This window comes from Meriones unguiculatus, chromosome 3, assembly GCF_030254825.1.
Source record: "Meriones unguiculatus strain TT.TT164.6M chromosome 3, Bangor_MerUng_6.1, whole genome shotgun sequence".
Classification (NCBI taxonomy): Eukaryota; Metazoa; Chordata; class Mammalia; order Rodentia; family Muridae; genus Meriones; species Meriones unguiculatus.
In genome coordinates this window covers 66,200,730-66,218,511 of record NC_083351.1, presented here as the reverse complement: position 1 = coordinate 66,218,511, position 17,782 = coordinate 66,200,730, and the positions used below count along the sequence as shown (strand labels likewise).

The following is a 17,782-nucleotide window of genomic DNA, read 5'->3' as shown; positions in this document are numbered from 1 at the left end:
AGAGCCAGCCACTGAGTTCATTTCAGAGACAGTCCCTGTTCCCCTACTAGGGAGCCCACTTGGATACTGAGCTGTCATGGGCTATGTCCGAGCAGGGGTTCTCAGTTATAACCATGCATGGTCCTTGGTTAGAGAATCAGTCTCAGAAAAGATCTCTGTGCCCAGATATTTTGGTCCTTGTGGAGCTCCTGTCCTCTCCAGGTCTTACTAACTCCCCCTTTTTTTGTATGATTCCCTACACTCTGCCCAAAGTTTGGTTATGAGTCTCAGCATCTACTTTATACACTGCTAGGTAGAGTCTTCCAGAGGCCCCTTACGGTAGGCTTCTGTCCTGTTTCTTGTTTTCTCTTACTTCCAATGTCCATCCTGTTGGGAAATGTGCGCCTGTGAAGGTTACACCGCAGGTTCACAAATCACACCTCAAGATCGGTTCCACGTGGGAGGTTTATTAGGGAAGGGGGGTTGCAGAGAGAGAGAGGGCGGGGGGGAGGAGAGAAATAGAGAGAAGGGGGGAGGCTCCAGGAGTTCTCTTATAGGGTGACCCAGGGCATGCACAGGTAGTTCCAGGTGGTCAGCAGGTGGTCTGGATGTCTTCACAAATGCCTGATAACCAGTTTGTCAGGTCCCTTGGGGCTGGCTGTAGAGGTGCCTGCTTACTGATCCCAACACATCCCATTTGTCTTTCTGAGTGAGGATTGATCATCTTACCCTGGGTTTTCCTTCTTGTTTAGCTTCCTTAGGTGTACAGATTTTAGTATGTTTATCCTATCTTATAAGTCTGGTATCCACTTATAAGTGAGTATATACCATGTGTGTCTTTCTGCTTTTGGGATACCTCATTCATGATGATCTTTTCTAGGTCCCACCATTTGCCTCCAAATTTCATGATTTCCTTGTTTTTAATTGCTAAGTAGTATTCCATTGTGTAAATGTACCACAATTTCTGTACCCATTCCTCAACTGAGGGACATCTAGGCTGTTTCCAGCTTCTGGCTATTACAAATAAAGCTGCTACAAACATGGTTGAACAAATGTCCTTGTTGTGTACTTGAGCATGTTTTGGATATATGCCTAGGAGTGGTATAGCTGGATATTGAGCAAGCACTATTCCTAATTGTCTGAGAAAGTACCAGATTGATTTCCAAAGTGGTTTTACAAGTTTACATTCCCACCAGCAATGGAGGCGGGTCCCCCTTTCTCCACAACCTCTCTGGCATGTGTTGCCACTTGAGTTTTTGATCTTAGCCATTCTGATGTGTGTAAGGTGAAATCTCAGGGTTGTTTTGGTTGCATCACCCTGTTGGCTAAAGATGTTGAGCATTTCTTTAAGCATTTCTCTGCCATTCTACATTCTTCTACAGAGAATTCTCTGTTTAACTCCCTACCCCATTTTTTTAAATTGGATTACTTGACTTGTTGCTTTTTAACTTCTTTAGTTCTTTATATATTCTTGATATTAGCCCTCTGTCAGATACAGGGTTGGTGAAGATCCTTTCCCAGTCTGTAGGCTGTCGTTTTGTTCTGACATCAGTGTCTTTTGCTTTACAGAGGCTTTTCAGTTTCATGAGGTCTAATTTATTCACTGTTGCTCTTAGAGCCTGTGCTCATGGATCAGTAGAATTAACATAGTGAAAATGGCCATCCTACCAAACACAATCTACAGATTCAATGCAGTTCCCATCAAAATACCAACACAATTCTTTACAGACCTTGAAAGAAAAATTCTCAACTTCATATGGAATAACAAGAAACCCAGAATTGCTAAAACAATCCTCTACAATAAAAGATCTTCTGGAGGTATCTCCATCCCTGATCTCAAGCTGTACTATAGAGCAACAATACTAAAAACTGCGTGGTACTAGCATACAAACTAACTGGTGGATCAATGGAATCGAATAGAAGACCCTGAAATAAATCTACACACCTATGGATACTTGATTGTTGACAAAGAAGACAAAACCATACAATGGAAAAAAGACAGCATCTTCAACAACTGGTGCTGGTCCAACTGGATGTCTACAAGCAGAAAAATGAAAATAGATGCATATTTATCACCCTGCACAGAACTAAAGTCCAAGTGGATCAAAGACCTCAACCTAAAAGCAGATACACTATATTGGTTAGAAGAAAAAGTGGGGAAGAGCCTAGAATTCATTGGCACAGGAGACTACTTCCTGAATAGAACACCAACAGGAAAATAGCTTAATCACAAGAATTTTCTAAGAAATACCAACTTCTACATTTTACCACTCTTCAAGTAACAATTCATTGTCGTGTTATGTATAAGGTATTGAGACTAGAAAAGAAGGAAATGACCCAACTCACTTTATGAAGCTAGTATAACATTGATAATAAACATATAAAATGACAGCCGAAGAAAAGGAATTGATTGAACTCATCTCAGTAATGGACTCAAACACAAAACCATATGTGCAATAATTAGACTAATAATATTAAGGAGAAAATGTCATTTACAAGTTTTTGAGTTTGTGTGTTAGTGTATTGGATGATAAACAATGTATGGGCAAGACTGATTATTCGTTTTTAGAATAATCGTGCATAGGCATGTGCCTAGGAGAGAGTGCAGCATGGGCACTGGTCACCAGCAAGCCTCCTAGTGAACATCTTTGATGGGGAAAAGCCTGTTCCAAAGTGACACTGATTACTTTTTTACCTACTAAATAAATTAGATTATTAATTCCTTAGGCTGTTATATTCGGTAAAATAACTAACGTAGGAAAATATATGTTTTGTCTCCTCATTTTTGACTATGAGAAAAATGCGGATAAAAGAATCAAAGTATTTAAACCAAAAGAAAGCCATCACCAACTCTCTCTATTACAGATGATAAAGATATAAAATAGGGTCAGCTTATCAGTGGTTCAGGAAAAAGAGAAAGCAATAATATTCATTCATAACTCTGAAAGGTTCTCAATTTTTCTTCCTCTCTGGGATCAAAATCACTAGAAATTGAAGAAGAGAAATTGTTTTCGGGTGAAAATATTTCTTTTTTGTTTGTGCTCAGTCATATTTTACAGAATAATATTTAACAAGTCCCTTTGGGATATTTTATCCACTTTCTTGACTCCTTAACACGTTCTCCACAGTTGCTGTTGGTTTAATTATCTGATCTTATTTTATGAATTATATTTCTTGTAGAGCCTTGATCTACACACACACACACACACACACACACACACACACACACACGTTTAAAGGAGAATTGGTTAGTGAGCATAGAAATGGTTCCAACTTCCCATTATATACTACTTAACCTATTTGGATGCCGGTAAGTAGGAATTTTTGAAAATCGATGTAATAATAAATCAAGTGATTGCATTACATTGCAGGCATCCTAACCTAGAGGTGATTGTATTGATTTTGGGGTCTTTAACTCATGGACCACAGTGAGTGAAGAATAGCATGCTATTATGAACTTTTCTCGGGGGAAAACTAGAGTGAAGCATAGTGACAGCCTTTTCTCTAAAAGGGCTACAGTGCAGGGTGTGTATAGAGGATCTTCTCCTCTCTCCATGCTTTCAGCACATTCCATGAAGTGACTGCGATAACAGGAAAATAAAGTCATCTCATTTGAAAGAAACTCCATCTCCAACGATCTGTTCAGAAGAAAAGAATTTCCACCCTAAAAGCTACTTGCTTCTCTCTGTATCCAACATGTCTTCACATGTTCATTTGTAAGTTTGAGGAAAATTCCTTACATAAACTAAACTTTATTTATTATGCAACTTCAGATACAATGCAAAATTACAACCGAAAATGTAACTGTTGTTGTCTAGTCTTTCTAAATTCCTGCTATTTATACAGTTAGTTACCAAGACAACCTAAAAGCTATCAACTCTTTTGATACACCTAACAGGGGTAATTTTCTTCGATGCTGTTGAACGTCTTATCAAAACCGTTAGCTGGATTAGAGCTTTCAGAGATTTGCTTTTAAAGGTTTCTATTAGCTCATGAAATTACTGCAAAGGGAGCTAATGATACAGAACAAGAGCAGCCTGGAGGCTTTGGTTTTGAATGTGAAACTCCTTTGTCTGAAGGAGGAAGTAGGAGAATCATTGTGTGTGTGTGCGTGTGTGTGTGTGTGTGTGTGTCTTTCAACAAGAAGGTTATGTGTGCCAGGGAGGACGGCTGTTCCTATACCTGTCCCCATAGCATGTCTCAGAACATAATGCATGTTCAGCAAATGTTCGTGAGTTTTACAGTTTCTGCTTCTGCCCCTTGGAAATAAGAGCCGTATAAAGTAGTGTTCATTGGTTGTTCTTTTTTATTTGACTCTGCTTTCATCATAGGACATTTTAAAAATATCTTACAATGAATATAACTTATTAATGTATTTTAAATTTTAGGTAAAGTTATTTTAAACATAAAAGCAATATTTTATCTTCATTGCTTCTAAATATTAGAGGAATATTGTGTAGAAATAAATTACCACTTTTTCATAGATTGGATTGACTGAATATTCTACTTGAATTAGTATCCTACTTCAACTTCACCAATGATACAGGAATTTGTATTGAATAAATGATCAATGACTCTCTCATGCAAAAGATCAACTGGAATAAATTTTAGTCCTAGTAAAACAATCACCTTTGTGGGAGATAATTGTAATTGTCACAAATCTATTTCTTGGACTAAGATGATATTGTGCTCAATAATTTCCTCTGACTTAAAATAAAGGAAAAATTTATTCACTCTTGCTTACAAAACCTTTCAAATATTAAAATATAACTGTGAGACATAGTGAGAGGAAGTAAATCATAAAATTTTCTGAGCTTTTTATTTTAAATATGAAATTCATATGAATTCTAGACTGAAAAATGGTATAATGTCAAAGCCAAACAAGAAAACTATTGTAATGGTTTAAAGGTTGCAGTTCAGAATTTAGGAAACCTTTCTCTTAAAAGTGTTTTAAACATCTGCACTGCCACAAAAGGAAAATACCACTGAAATAATAAAATAATTAATTTACATTTTCCTTAAGCTGTACACAAAAATTCTTTAAATATGAATCTTCAGTGAAATCTAAGCTTTAATCTTTGATTCAGTCTCCATTTTAATTGGAAGCTTAAAATATTAAATTATTCACATGACACTTTTGCTAATGAAACTGAGTAAAATAGACAAGAATAAAAGAAAATATGACAGCGGCACTGAAAATATTAGGATTTAGGAAGATACATACATTTGTATGCACTCACTTTGAGTATGTACTGCATAGATGTTTCTTAAGCAGGGTGGAGGGGAGATGACAGAATTTTCTGAATGTGGACAGGAAAGTATATGTGGAAAAATGAAGCATACATTTTAACAGAAACAAAAATAACTCTATTCTCACCCTACTTCCATCTGTGGGTACAAAAGTGAAAAGACAAAGGACCCCAACATAAACCCAGCTAGAGTTATAGCAAACTTCTACTCTCTCTATGTTGTTCAAGTTTATATTGTGAAGTTATTGTGTTTTATTAAAATCCATTCCAGTAAATATTAAAATTATAACATACTTTACATCTGTGAGAAAATTTCATAGAAGGATCATTGACTTGCTCATGCTTTATCTTCATTCCACATGATAGTGATCACACAGCACACATGTACATACTTGTCTGCTGCAACTGACCCATACATCCACCATCATGAGGGAAACTTATTAACAAGTTTTGATAAAAAATTTGGTTTAAATATGAAAGTAGTATTTACTGAATAATGTAATATGATATTAGCTTATGGAATGCACATTTCCTTCTGATTCATTGAAACACACAAACGTTTTTAATTTAAAAACTAGCATGTCAAGAATATCATGGAGAGCACTCAATATGACAAGTGTATTGTTTAAATACCTACCTTGAACAGTCACACTGGATTCAAACTTGGTGAGCTTCCTTGTCTCTTTCACAGGAAAATAGGGGAAAATCGGACCTCGGTTACACAGTTCATCCTCCTGGGATTTCCCCTCAGCCCAGGGATGCAGATGCTCCTCTTTGCCCTCTTCTCACTGGTCTATGCGTTCACCCTGATGGGGAATGGGACCATCGTGGGGCTTATCTGCCTGGATTCTAGACTCCACACTCCCATGTACTTCTTCCTGTCCCACCTGGCCATTGTTGACATTGCCTATGCCTGTAACACAGTACCCCAGATGCTGGTGAACCTCATGGATCCAGCCAAGCCCATCTCCTTTGCTGGCTGCATGACACAGACCTTTCTCTTTCTGACATTTGCACACACAGAATGTCTCCTACTGGTGGTGATGTCCTATGATCGGTATGTGGCCATCTGCCACCCACTCCGATACTCTGTCATCATGAGCTGGAGAGTTTGTGTTATCCTGGTGGTGACTTCCTGGATTTTAGGAGTGCTCTTGGCCCTAGTCCATCTAGTATTACTCTTACCATTGCCCTTCTGTGGCTCTCAAAAAGTGAATCATTTTTTCTGTGAAATTATAGCTGTTCTCAAACTTGCCTGTTCAGACACCCGCATCAATGAGGTCATGGTTTTGGCTGGGGCTGTGTCTGTGCTTGTAGGACCATTTTTTTCAATTGTGGTCTCTTATGCTCATATTCTGTATGCCATCCTGAAGATCAAGTCATGGCAAGGACGGCAGAAAGCCTTCTCCACCTGCTCCTCCCATCTCTGTGTCGTTGGACTCTTTTATGGTACAGCCATTGTCATGTACATTGGACCCCAACATGGGGACTCCAATGAGCAGAAGAAATATCTTTTGCTCTTCCATAGCCTTTTCAATCCTATGCTCAACCCACTGATTTATAGTCTGAGAAACAAAGAGGTCAAAAATGCACTGAAAAGGATATTCATAAAGGAAGATGCCTCTTGAGAGTGTTAAAAAATACAGACCTTGCAGAGATCTTAGAACTGACTTCATTCAATATTTACCAGGACATGTAAACTTGTTCAAAGGCATCCTTTTCATTTCCTTACAAAAGCCTTCTTTCACCTTTCAAGAACCTCCCTGTATGCTGTCTTCTATAACTTCAGATTTGTGGAGCAAAAGCAACCCAAACATGCACCAGTATGACAGTGCACGTGCTTTTAACGTGGCTAAAAGCAATCATCAGTGTTACCCAACCCTGTTAGTACAATACCAAACAGCCCCAAAGATGCACCCACAGGTGTGGTAGTAGAACAAAGTGCTCCACCAATCCTCGCAAGAAACACTGGCTAGATTCCACTTAGGGACAGACACATGAACGGAGAATGGCATAGGAGTGAAGAGGGAGACAAAAAGGCAAATCAGGCACCATTCAGTGGCCGAATAACTGTATCAAAACAATAGAGGGATGGAATATTTTAATTTTTTGAAGATGAATAAAGCATCAGTACAGCTCAGTGAAAGATCACAAGGACCATAACTTATGTAAGCACTTCTGAAGATGAGGAATAAAACATTTCATTACACCCCTCTCAACTAGTCCGCCTCACCTTCTCTCACAAAGCAGGCAACTGTGACCTTGACTGCTAGAAGCTGTGTTAATGTTGTGCTTTCTTGGACTTGATACAAATGAACTATAGTCCTGCAAAGTGCTCATTGTTTTAATACCCCTTACTGCAATCATTGTTCCGTTTGTCAGATTCTTCCAGGATGAGTATGGGCATCATTTGTTCATCTCCATGGCATTGTGTAAACAAACCACAACATATCCATTCTATTTGGGGAAGACAGAGGACCTGTCAACAGTGTAAGCTATAATAAATCATTGTTCATTCAGAACATATCTGTGGTCACTTTTTTTATATATATACAGCCAAGGAAGCACTGGGTAATGGATGCCTCAAACATAAATCCTCTTTGCTATGACTGTTTGCCTATGGAATTACTATCAGTTACTCATGGCCTGAAATTGGCGCACACTTAGTGGGAATTAGTAATGCAATAATGAGCTGAATTCTGCTTTCCCCCATTTGACTTTGCAGGCTAATGAGGGTGCTATTTTTGTATTAATGTTCATAGATATATTACTGGCTCATAAGCCTATCTAACTCTCTTCTGAGCAGAAGAAACAAGAATAAGGTATGCATTTGTTCCTTTGTGATCGGCTTCATCTTCTTAATGAACATCAACAAAAATTGGAGGGTACTGGAGAAAGTAAATTTTAAATTTTTAAACTGTATGTAGAAGCGAAGGCATGTGCTAGCTAGATTTATATTAACTTGACACAAACTAAAGTCACATGACAGGAGGGAATCTCAATTAAGAAAATGCCTTTCTGAGATTCAGCTGTAGAGCCGGGCATGGTGATACGTGTCTTTAATCCCAGCACTCAGTGAGGCAGAGCGAGGCAGATCTCTGTGATTGTGAGGCCAGGTTGGTCTACAAAGCGAGTCCAGGACAGCCAAGGATACACAGAGAAACCCTATATCAGATAAAAGAAATCCAGCTGTAGACAAGCCTACAGGGCATTATGTTTTTTAATTTGTGATTGATGGCGGGAGTGTGGGGGGAACAAAACCCATTGCAGATGGTTCCATCCCAGGGCTGATGGTCTTGGGTTCTATAAAAAAGCAGGCTGAGCAAGCCATGATGAGCAAGCTGGTTAACAGCAATCCTCCATGTCCTCTGCATCAGCTCCTGTCTCCAGGTTCTAGTCTTGTTTGAGTTCATGTTTTGACTTCCTTCAATGATGCTTACACGTGCTGTGCAAATGTAATCAGAATAAAACCTTTCCTCCCCAACTTGCTTTTTGGTCATGGTGTTTTGCTGCAGGAATATAAACCCTTAAGACAGTGGGCATTTTAAACTTTTAGGTTGACAGTATATTTGCTCATTTGATATAAGTCTGGAGAATAAACCTGGGCCTTGCATGTGTAGGGCAAACATTCTACAACTGAGATAAGCCCCTAGCTGTAATCCTTCTTTAAATCTAGCTTTATCCTGATTCCTATATTGATTTCCCTAGAAGATGTATTTGGTTTAGATGAGGGTTGAGCATTTTGTGATGACTTTGATAATTCTGAGCCTATTCTAGGATTGGTCTAGTCGTCTGTCCTGTAGCATTCGGTTGTGAAAATATGTTCTTTTATCACACTTTGACAATATCAACTGTACCTGTGCTGTGTTGGCTCCATCACACCCCTAAGTGGTGCTGTGGACCTCTGGCCTCAGGCACAAGGCTCTTCTATTCCAACTGCAACTTTAGCAATTCCCCTGGAAAACACTGCCTTGCTTTTCTAGCAAATGTCCTGCCCACTGCCACGTGGGAACCCATGGGATCATCTCATTTTCTTCCAAGAAACACAGAGGTAGTGAAGAGCTAGGAAAGCTGTCCCAGGCATGCCAACCTAATCAAAAGGACTGTCACTCCCTCGTGTCCTGGCTGGTTTTATTATGAAATGACGTCCTTGCCTGATGGCCCCTTTCCGGGAAGTATAACTAAAGAGTGGTGGAAAATATTTCCGGTGCTTTTAAGTCTGTTGTCATTATTTGTAGCAATCTTCAGTCACTTAAAGGAAGCATGAGAAACCCAACACATATTTGCATTTGGCCACTCATTATTTTTAATCTGCCTTCCTTTCCCTTATTTACAGAAATTAAGGAAAAAGACTTCCCATTATTCCTGAGTGGCATAACTTTTCTCTACTAGTTGTGTTTAGAAACTTCAGTGGATCTATTAATCTAGGTCTCTCTCTCTAAGCCAAATAAAATCAGATGTAAACACATTTACAGTTTTATTAGAAATGAGAAAAAGCAGGAGTGAACAGGAAAGTGGAGAAAAATATCAAGGGAGACTCACTAAAAGTAGTCCCACTTGGGGTGAAAAAGAATACATTACTTCTTGCATGGAATTGTCTTCTGAAAGATCTTCTCAAATATTTAATGCACGACAGTCCACATAGACACAGCTAGAAAGAACAATTTAATTGATGGTTGATGTTTCCAATTGACCAAACTTGTGCTTCTTACCATTGGGTATTAATTATCTTACACTGGAGGCAATAAATATCTACATTGCCATTAAGTTCATCAACTAGTATGAGATGCATGCCCAGAGGCCAAAAGAGATCCACAGATCAAAAAGTAATAGAAATGCCAGGTGACATTTCTAAGGTCCTCTGGGTTATACTTAGCGATGAACAGGTGAACAATGGGATATAGAACTGACTTTTCCTTGACTATGTTTGGATTAAATACTTCTAAATTGGACTTTGTAGCATAGGACTCATTTGTGAATGAGAGTAATAGTGATGTAGCTTCATTCCATAGTTACTTCTATCTACAGGAATAAGTAGAAGATAAATGCATCTTTTCTGTTTTCTTGATTACTGTTTCTTTCTTTTCCTTGTTTTACACAAGTGTGGTAATGCTAAATCTATGATATGCCACTGAAAACCAAGACAAAATCTCTTCTTAAAATATCAAGTTAAAAAAGTTTTTAATCTACTCTTGCCTGATGCGTCTAAAACAAAAAGGGGGAACTGTAGAGAGCTGCGGAATGCTATGCCTTAAAGATGGAGCTGGTTTCCGCCTTCCACCTTCCCGATGGTGAGTGCTCTCTGTCATGAACAACTCCACATTTGGCTAAGGCCGAGGATCTGGCTTGCTTCCATGTATGTGGACCTATCTGCATTGCCCCCGTGGCATGCCTGGGTTGGCTACCCAGAGGCTATTTAAGCTGTGGGCTGGCTTTCCCCGGGGTCTGAGGATTGTTCAATGTTCCTGAATAAACTGCATTGAAAAAAAAAAAAAGTTAAGCAAACCGTATACCCATCAGAATGGCCAAGATCAAAAACTCAAGTGACAACACATGCTGGAGAGGTTGTGAAGAAAGGGGAACCCTCCTCCATTGCTAGTGGGAATGTAAACTGGTACAACCACTTTGGAAGTCAATCTGGTGCTTTCTCAGACAATTAGGAGTAGTGCTACCTCAAGACCCAGCTATACCACTCCTAGGTATATACCCAAAATTTGCTCAAGTACACAACAAGGACATTTGTTCAACCATGTTTGTAGCAGCTTTATTTGTAATAGCCAGAACCTGGAAACAACCCAGATGTCCATCAACGGAGGAATGGATACAGAAATTGTGGTATTTTTACACAATGGAATACTACTCAGCAATCAGAAAGGAGGAAATCATGAAATTTGCAGGCAAATGGTGGGATCTAGAAAAGATCATTCTGAGTGAAGTATCCCAGAAGGAGAAAGATAAACATGGTATATACTCGATTATATAGACGTACAAGTTATGATAAACATAATGAAATCTACGCACCTAAAGAAGATAATCAAGAAAGTGGACACGGGTGATGATGATCCATCCTCATTTAGAAAGACAAATGGAATGTGCATTGAATGTATGACAGGAGTCTACCGCAAAAGGCATCAGAAAGACTCTACCTAGCAGTGTTTCAAAGCAGACACTAAGACTCATAACCAAACCCTCCGCAGAGTGCAGGGAATCATATGAAAGAAGGGGAGTTAGTAGGATATGGAAAGGATAGGAGCTCTACAAGGACCAAATATATCCAGGCACAGGGTCTTTTCTGAGACACTCACTCAACCAAGGACCATCTATGGATATAACCTAGAACTTCTGCTAGGATGTGGCCCGTGGTAGCTCAGTAACCAAGTAGTTTTCCAAAGTAAGGGGAACAAGGACTATTTCTAAAAGGAACTCAATGGCTGGCTCTTTGACCTCCCCACCCCCTCAGGGGAGGAGCAGTCCTGTTAGGACACAGAGGAGGACTTTGCAGCCAGCCCTGAAGATACCTGATAAAACAGGGTCAAATGAAAGGGGAGGAGGTCCTCCCCTATCAGTGGACTTAGAAAGGGGCAGGTAGGAGACCAGGGAGGGAGTGTGGGGTTGGGGAGGGAAAGACAGAGAGGAATACAGCTGGGACACAGAGTTAACAAAATGTAACTAAAAAGAAAAATAAAATTAAAAAAATAAAAATAAAAAGATATTTTTAAAAAAAGTTAAGCAAATGAACATCATTATAAGTGCAGGGCATCTTTAAAACAGAACAAGCTATGTCAATAGAAGATTGCACCTGCTCTTTGGGGCTTTACCAATCCTCCCCATCACTGGTTGCAAAGATGACAGATACCTTTGTAACCAAACTTTCAACTGCATAAAGAGTGAAATCAGAGTCAAATATCCTTCATGAGACAATGACCTCCACCCTTAGATAACGGGAATGAATAACAAAAAGTATGCTTCATGTTCTGACTATAACTAAGGAATTCAAAAGACAGTGAAATTATTCTGTTAGCAGACAACAGGAATATTATTTAAAATTTAAGTTGAAAGAACAAAATTTTAAGACATAAAAGGGAAAAGAGAAGGAGTGGGAAGAAGGAGGGGAGGCAAGGAACAGAAGAATGTAAAAAGAAAAGACAAAATTAAGATGCCCACAACATAATTTGTAATGCAAAAAGCATTAAAGCAGATTTTGTCTGGCTAAAGGATCTATCTGTGATGGGCAAGTGGAGCTGTGATGCACTCACTATAGGGCCATGTTTATTTTCTCTTGCATGTGATTTGTGGAGACTTTGGGATCATAGAAGAGTTACTCTGTCATCTTTTTAGATTCACAGGCACAACCCTACTTTTCCTTTTTTGACTTTTTATTCCTCTTAGGCGTGTGTTAGAGTTTTATAATCAAACCACCTGGGCTTCACAGTCACCCCACATTATCTTACTCTTTTATTTGGTAATTTTCTACTGGTAATTTTTTTACTTAATCTTACTTTTTGGAGACTATGATCTGCTGTTAAATCAACCAATGCTTATTCAATTCAAATTTCATGTGCCTTACAAACCATTTAATCATTTTATGGATGCTGAGGGTTTATCAAAATATTATATAGTTTTTTTCAACTCTCCTGTTTTTCTATCCATTTTACTTACCATATCAATCACAGTGGTGGTGAAGTTTTTGTTTGAAATCTCACTGTTTTATTATGTTTAGTCTAGTGCTCACTGCTTTCACTGGTGACTATAGGCCAGCCTTTCACATTTTTGAATGTTAAATTGTAAGCGTTTTATATTTTAATGTTTCTCTTCAGATAGGTGAGGTTTTTTTTTTCGTAATTGAGAGCAATTATAATTGAAGCAGATTGCTCATGTATGTAGCATGTGAATTTTGTTTGTGGACTATGTTCTTATTAAATTCCTCAGTCCAACCTGCAACATGATTGCAATTTCAATTCTCCCAGCACACTGAAGTTCTAATTCACACTTCAGGCCTATGGAGAACCACTCTGATGCCAGAACCATGAACACTCTTGTTGGCTCTGTCTTCAGGAGTCTTTGCATCCTCAAAATGGGTACAGAGTAGAGAAAGGACTGATGCAAACTTCTCTTGTACATATTCATCTTCATCACCCTATTTCAAAGTCTCAACTTTCTCACTGATCCTGAATCACAATTAATGTTGATTTTGCTCAGGAAGTTTACTGCTTTCCCCTTAAAATCTATTTCTTACTGCTGCTTGAATAAAATATCTTTTGGGAGAAAGCCTGTTCAAATGTGAGACCCATCTCATATTTCTGTTTTTACAAGGACATAGCATTGCTCCATCTATTTTACCACAACTGGACATCGATCTGTACATTTCCCTGACTTTTATAATTACTTACAGTTGGTGAAAAATAATGATTTTAAACATTGTGGGTCCTTGTTCTACAATGGACATAGACACACTGTACACAATACCAAGTCTAATAAAGGCATTTTCATACAAGCATATAATGCATTATGCCTATGTTTCCCCAAGGTAATCTTCTAAAATCTCCTTTTATTCCTCTGCCACATCTCATTAACCACTCTACATTTCTCTCTCAGTTCCATTTCAACTTTAATACCATATATAAATACATTATTTTGTGTATATTGTATTGTATATTGTATATTTTGTATTTCATATATATACTTTATATTATCTTGTCTATATTATATGTATATGTGTGAATACATTATATGTGTATATTATAATATACAATGTATAATATGACATGTATTGTATATGTATAATCCCTAGCCACACATGACAGAACATGTGATATTTATAAGTCCGACATATTTGGTTTAATCTGATTTCAGTTCCATCTAGTTTCCTACAATGACATATAATATTCTTTTTTTTTTTTCCAATGCAGTTTATTCAGGAACCTTGAACAATCATCTGACCCTGGAGAAAGCCAGCCCACAGCTTAAATAGCCTCTGGGTAGCCAACCCCAGCATGCCACGTGGGCAATGCAGATAGGTCCACATACATGGAAGCAAGCCAGATCCTCAGCCTTAGCCAAATGTGGAGTTGTTTGTGACAGAGAGCACTCACCATCGGGAAGGTGGAAGGCGGAAACCAGCTCCATCTTTAAGGCACAGCATTCCGCAGCTCTCTACAGTTCCCCTTTTTGTTTTAGACGCATCAGGCAAGAGTAGAGGTCTGATCTCTGGTATTAGAAATAAATTGGGACTTTGTACCGATGTTCATTTAGGTGTCATCCACCCAAAGAGCATCAGACCCGTCCGATACCTTTTTCTCAGAGGCAGGACCTGGGGCATCAACCCGCATGCAATCAGACATGCTCTTCTCTGGGTCCAAAGCGGCTGACCCTGAGTGCAGTGCTTAGCCTCGCATCCTGAGCGTAACATTTTAGCTTTTTATGGTAGCCAACCATGCTTGGGGAGACTGTCCTGCTTCAATGGCTATAAAGGCCTGAATGGTCATGGCTGCATTACGCTGTTGTGAGACTCTAATCTTGCATATATACCACAGGCAAACCAAGGTGACCAACACCAGAAGGCCTGCTAACGCTCCCATGCCCGCCCATTCCTTCAGATGATTCATGGCTGCAGCAATCCATGATGATAATCCTGTGGCTAGTCCTGTGTCCACTCTGGTAGAATTTACCGTGACAATGCCCACTCTCAGCTGCTCCATCGTAGTATCAAATTCTCCAGTCCAATTACCTAAAATATAGCTAGATAATTGTTTAGACAGATTTGCAGCACAGGGAAAATTCTCATGTTGTATGCTAGTGACTCAAAGTCCAGCATACTTTCATTGACAGCCAAGTTGAGCGATTTGCCATAGGGTATCAATTTGCTCCTGCACGAGGTCAATCCTCTGACTGAACACCATCAAGCCTCCTTTTAGTTGAGCATTAATTCCTTTTTGTACATCTAAGGCATGAGCTACATTGGCTAAAAGATTATTCAGGGTCTGAGCAGTCTGCACAGTATGACTCATGGCTAATGCCCCGGTGGTAGCTCCAATAGCTGCCAATGAGATGGCAGTAACAATGGTGGCTGTAGTTCCAAGATCCCTTTTCTGTCTGAAGAGAGTCATAGCGTGAGGGGCATCAACGGGCACAGGCACCCAGTGAGGCATGCGAGTAACCAGGGCATACGTAAATTCACTAGCTTTCCAGCATTGGGCAAAAAAGCAAGTATCATTACCACAATTGCTTGGCTCTATCTGGCTAATAATGAATAAAAATGAGGGATATAAACAAACAGGTGTGGGCTTATAGGAAATATTATGAGAAGCCTTAACCCCCTCGTTGGAACATCCTGCATCAGTTCTAGAACTAGCAGTGGTGGTGTCCGAGGTCTGAGTAGGTTCAGGAGACCATTGCCCCCAGGGGCAAGACGTGCTCCATGTAAATTGATTAACTCCATGTTTTCCTCCACTTTTGAAAGTCATTTAAGGTTCTTAAATTTTTTTCCCCTTTTTTTTTTAATTTTTCATCAATTGCACTTTATTCATTTTGCATCCCCCCAAAAGCCCCTCCCTCCTCCCCTCCCAATCCTACCATCCCTCCTCCCTCTGCATGCATGCCACTCCCCAAGTCCACTGATAGGGGAGGTTCTCCTCTCCTTTCTGATCTTAGTCTGTCAGTTCACATCAAAAGTGGCTACATTATCCTCTACTATGGCCTGGTAAGGCTGCTCCCCCCCAGGGGGAGGTGATCAAAGAGCAGGCCGGTCAGATTATGTCAGAGGCAGTCCCTCTTCACATTACTATGTAACCCAATTGGACTCTGAACTGCCCTGGGCTACATCTGTGCAGGGGTTCTGGGTTATCTCCATGAATAGTCCTTGGTTGGAGTATGAGTCTCTGGGAAGTTCCCTGTGTTCAAATTTTCTTGTTCTGTTGCTCTCCTTGTGGAGTTCCTGTCCTCTCCAGCTCTTACTATTTCCCAGTTCTTACATAAAATTCCCTTCACTCTGCCCAACAGTTGCCCATCAGGCTCAGCATCTGCTTTGATAGTCTGTAGGGCCGAGGCTTTCAGGGCCCTCTGTGGTAGGTTCCTAGATTGTTTCCTGTTTTCTTCTTCTTCTGATGTCCATCCTCTTTGCCTTTCCAGATGGGGATTGGACATTTTAGTTAGGGTCCTCTCTCTTGCTTAGTTTCTTTAAATGCACAGGTGTTAATGGGTTTGTCCTATGTTGTTTGTCTATATGAGTGAGTTTATACCATGTGTGTCTTTTTGCTTCTGGGACAACTCACTCAGGATGATCCTTTCCAGGTCCCACCATTTACCTGCAAATTTCATGATTTCCTTATTTTTCATTGCTGAGTAATATTCCATTGTATAGATGTACCACAATTTCTGCATCCATTCTTCAGTTGAGGGGCATCTGGGTTGTTTCCAGCTGCTGGCTATTACAAATAAAGCTGCTACAAACATGGTTGAGCAAATGTCCTTATTGTGTACTTGAGCCTCTTTTGGATATATGCCCAGTAGTGGTATGGCTGGATCTTGAGGAAGCGCTATTCCTACTTGTCTGAGAAAGCACCAGATTGATTTCCACAGTGGTTGTACAAGTTTACATTCCCACCAGCAGTGGAGAAGGGTTCCCCTTTCTCCACAATCTCTCCAGCATGTGTTGTCACTTGAGTTTTTGATCTTGGCCATTCTCATGGGTGTAAGGTGAAATCTCAGGGTTGTTTTGATTTGCATTTCCCTAATGGCTAGTGAGGATGAGCATTTCTTTAAGTGCTTCTCTGCCACTCAGTATTCCTCTACAGAGAATTCTCTGTTTAGCTCTGTTCCCCATTTTTTTTCCAATGCAGTTTATTCAGGAACCTTGAACAATCATCTGACCCTGGAGAAAGCCAGCCCACAGCTTAAATAGCCTCTGGGTAGCCAACCCCAGCATGCCACGTGGGCAATGCAGATAGGTCCACATACATGGAAGCAAGCCAGATCCTCAGCCTTAGCCAAATGTGGAGTTGTTTGTGACAGAGAGCACTCACCATCGGGAAGGTGGAAGGCGGAAACCAGCTCCATCTTTAAGGCACAGCATTCCGCAGCTCTCTACAGTTCCCCCTTTTTGTTTTAGACGCATCAGGCAAGAGTAGAGGTCTGATCTCTGATATTAGAAATAAATTGGGACTTTGTACCGATGTTCATTTAGGTGTCATCCACCCAAAGAGCATCAGACCCGTCCGATACCTTTTTCTCAGAGGCAGGACCTGGGGTATCAACCCGCATGCAATCAGACATGCTCTTTTCTGGGTCCAAAGCGGCTGACCCTGAGTGCAGTGCTTAGCCTCGCATCCTGAGCGTAACATTTTAGCTTTTTATGGTAGCCAACCATGCTTGGGGCGAATGTCCTGCTTCAATGGCTGTAAAGGCCTGAATGATCATGGCTGCATCACACTGTTGTGAGACTCTAATCTTGCATATATACCACAGGCAAACCAAGGAGACCAACACCAGAAGGCCTGCTAACGCTCCCATGCCCGCCCATTCCTTCAGATGATTCATGGCTGCAGCAATCCATGATG

The 17,782-nt window shown here is 40.0% G+C and overlaps 1 protein-coding gene across 1 annotated transcript; it reads left to right on the top strand.

Annotated features, from left to right (window-relative positions):
- Nucleotides 1-3,675: 3,675 nt before the first annotated feature.
- LOC132652848 (olfactory receptor 2A7-like) lies at nt 3,676-6,856 on the top strand. The gene is made up of 2 exons (XM_060378780.1): nt 3,676-3,695; nt 5,920-6,856. The coding sequence occupies exons 1-2, from the start codon at nt 3,676-3,678 to the stop codon at nt 6,854-6,856; spliced, it is 957 nt and encodes a 318-aa protein (XP_060234763.1).
- Nucleotides 6,857-17,782: the final 10,926 nt, after the last annotated feature.

Bases quoted from the DNA above. Each gene is read 5' to 3' on its own strand.
- LOC132652848 (XM_060378780.1), top strand. From the start codon at position 3,676: ATGTCTTCACATGTTCATTT. The intron at 3,696-5,919 runs GTAAGTTTGAGG...TCTCTTTCACAG, and splicing joins ATGTCTTCACATGTTCATTT to GAAAATAGGGGAAAATCGGA.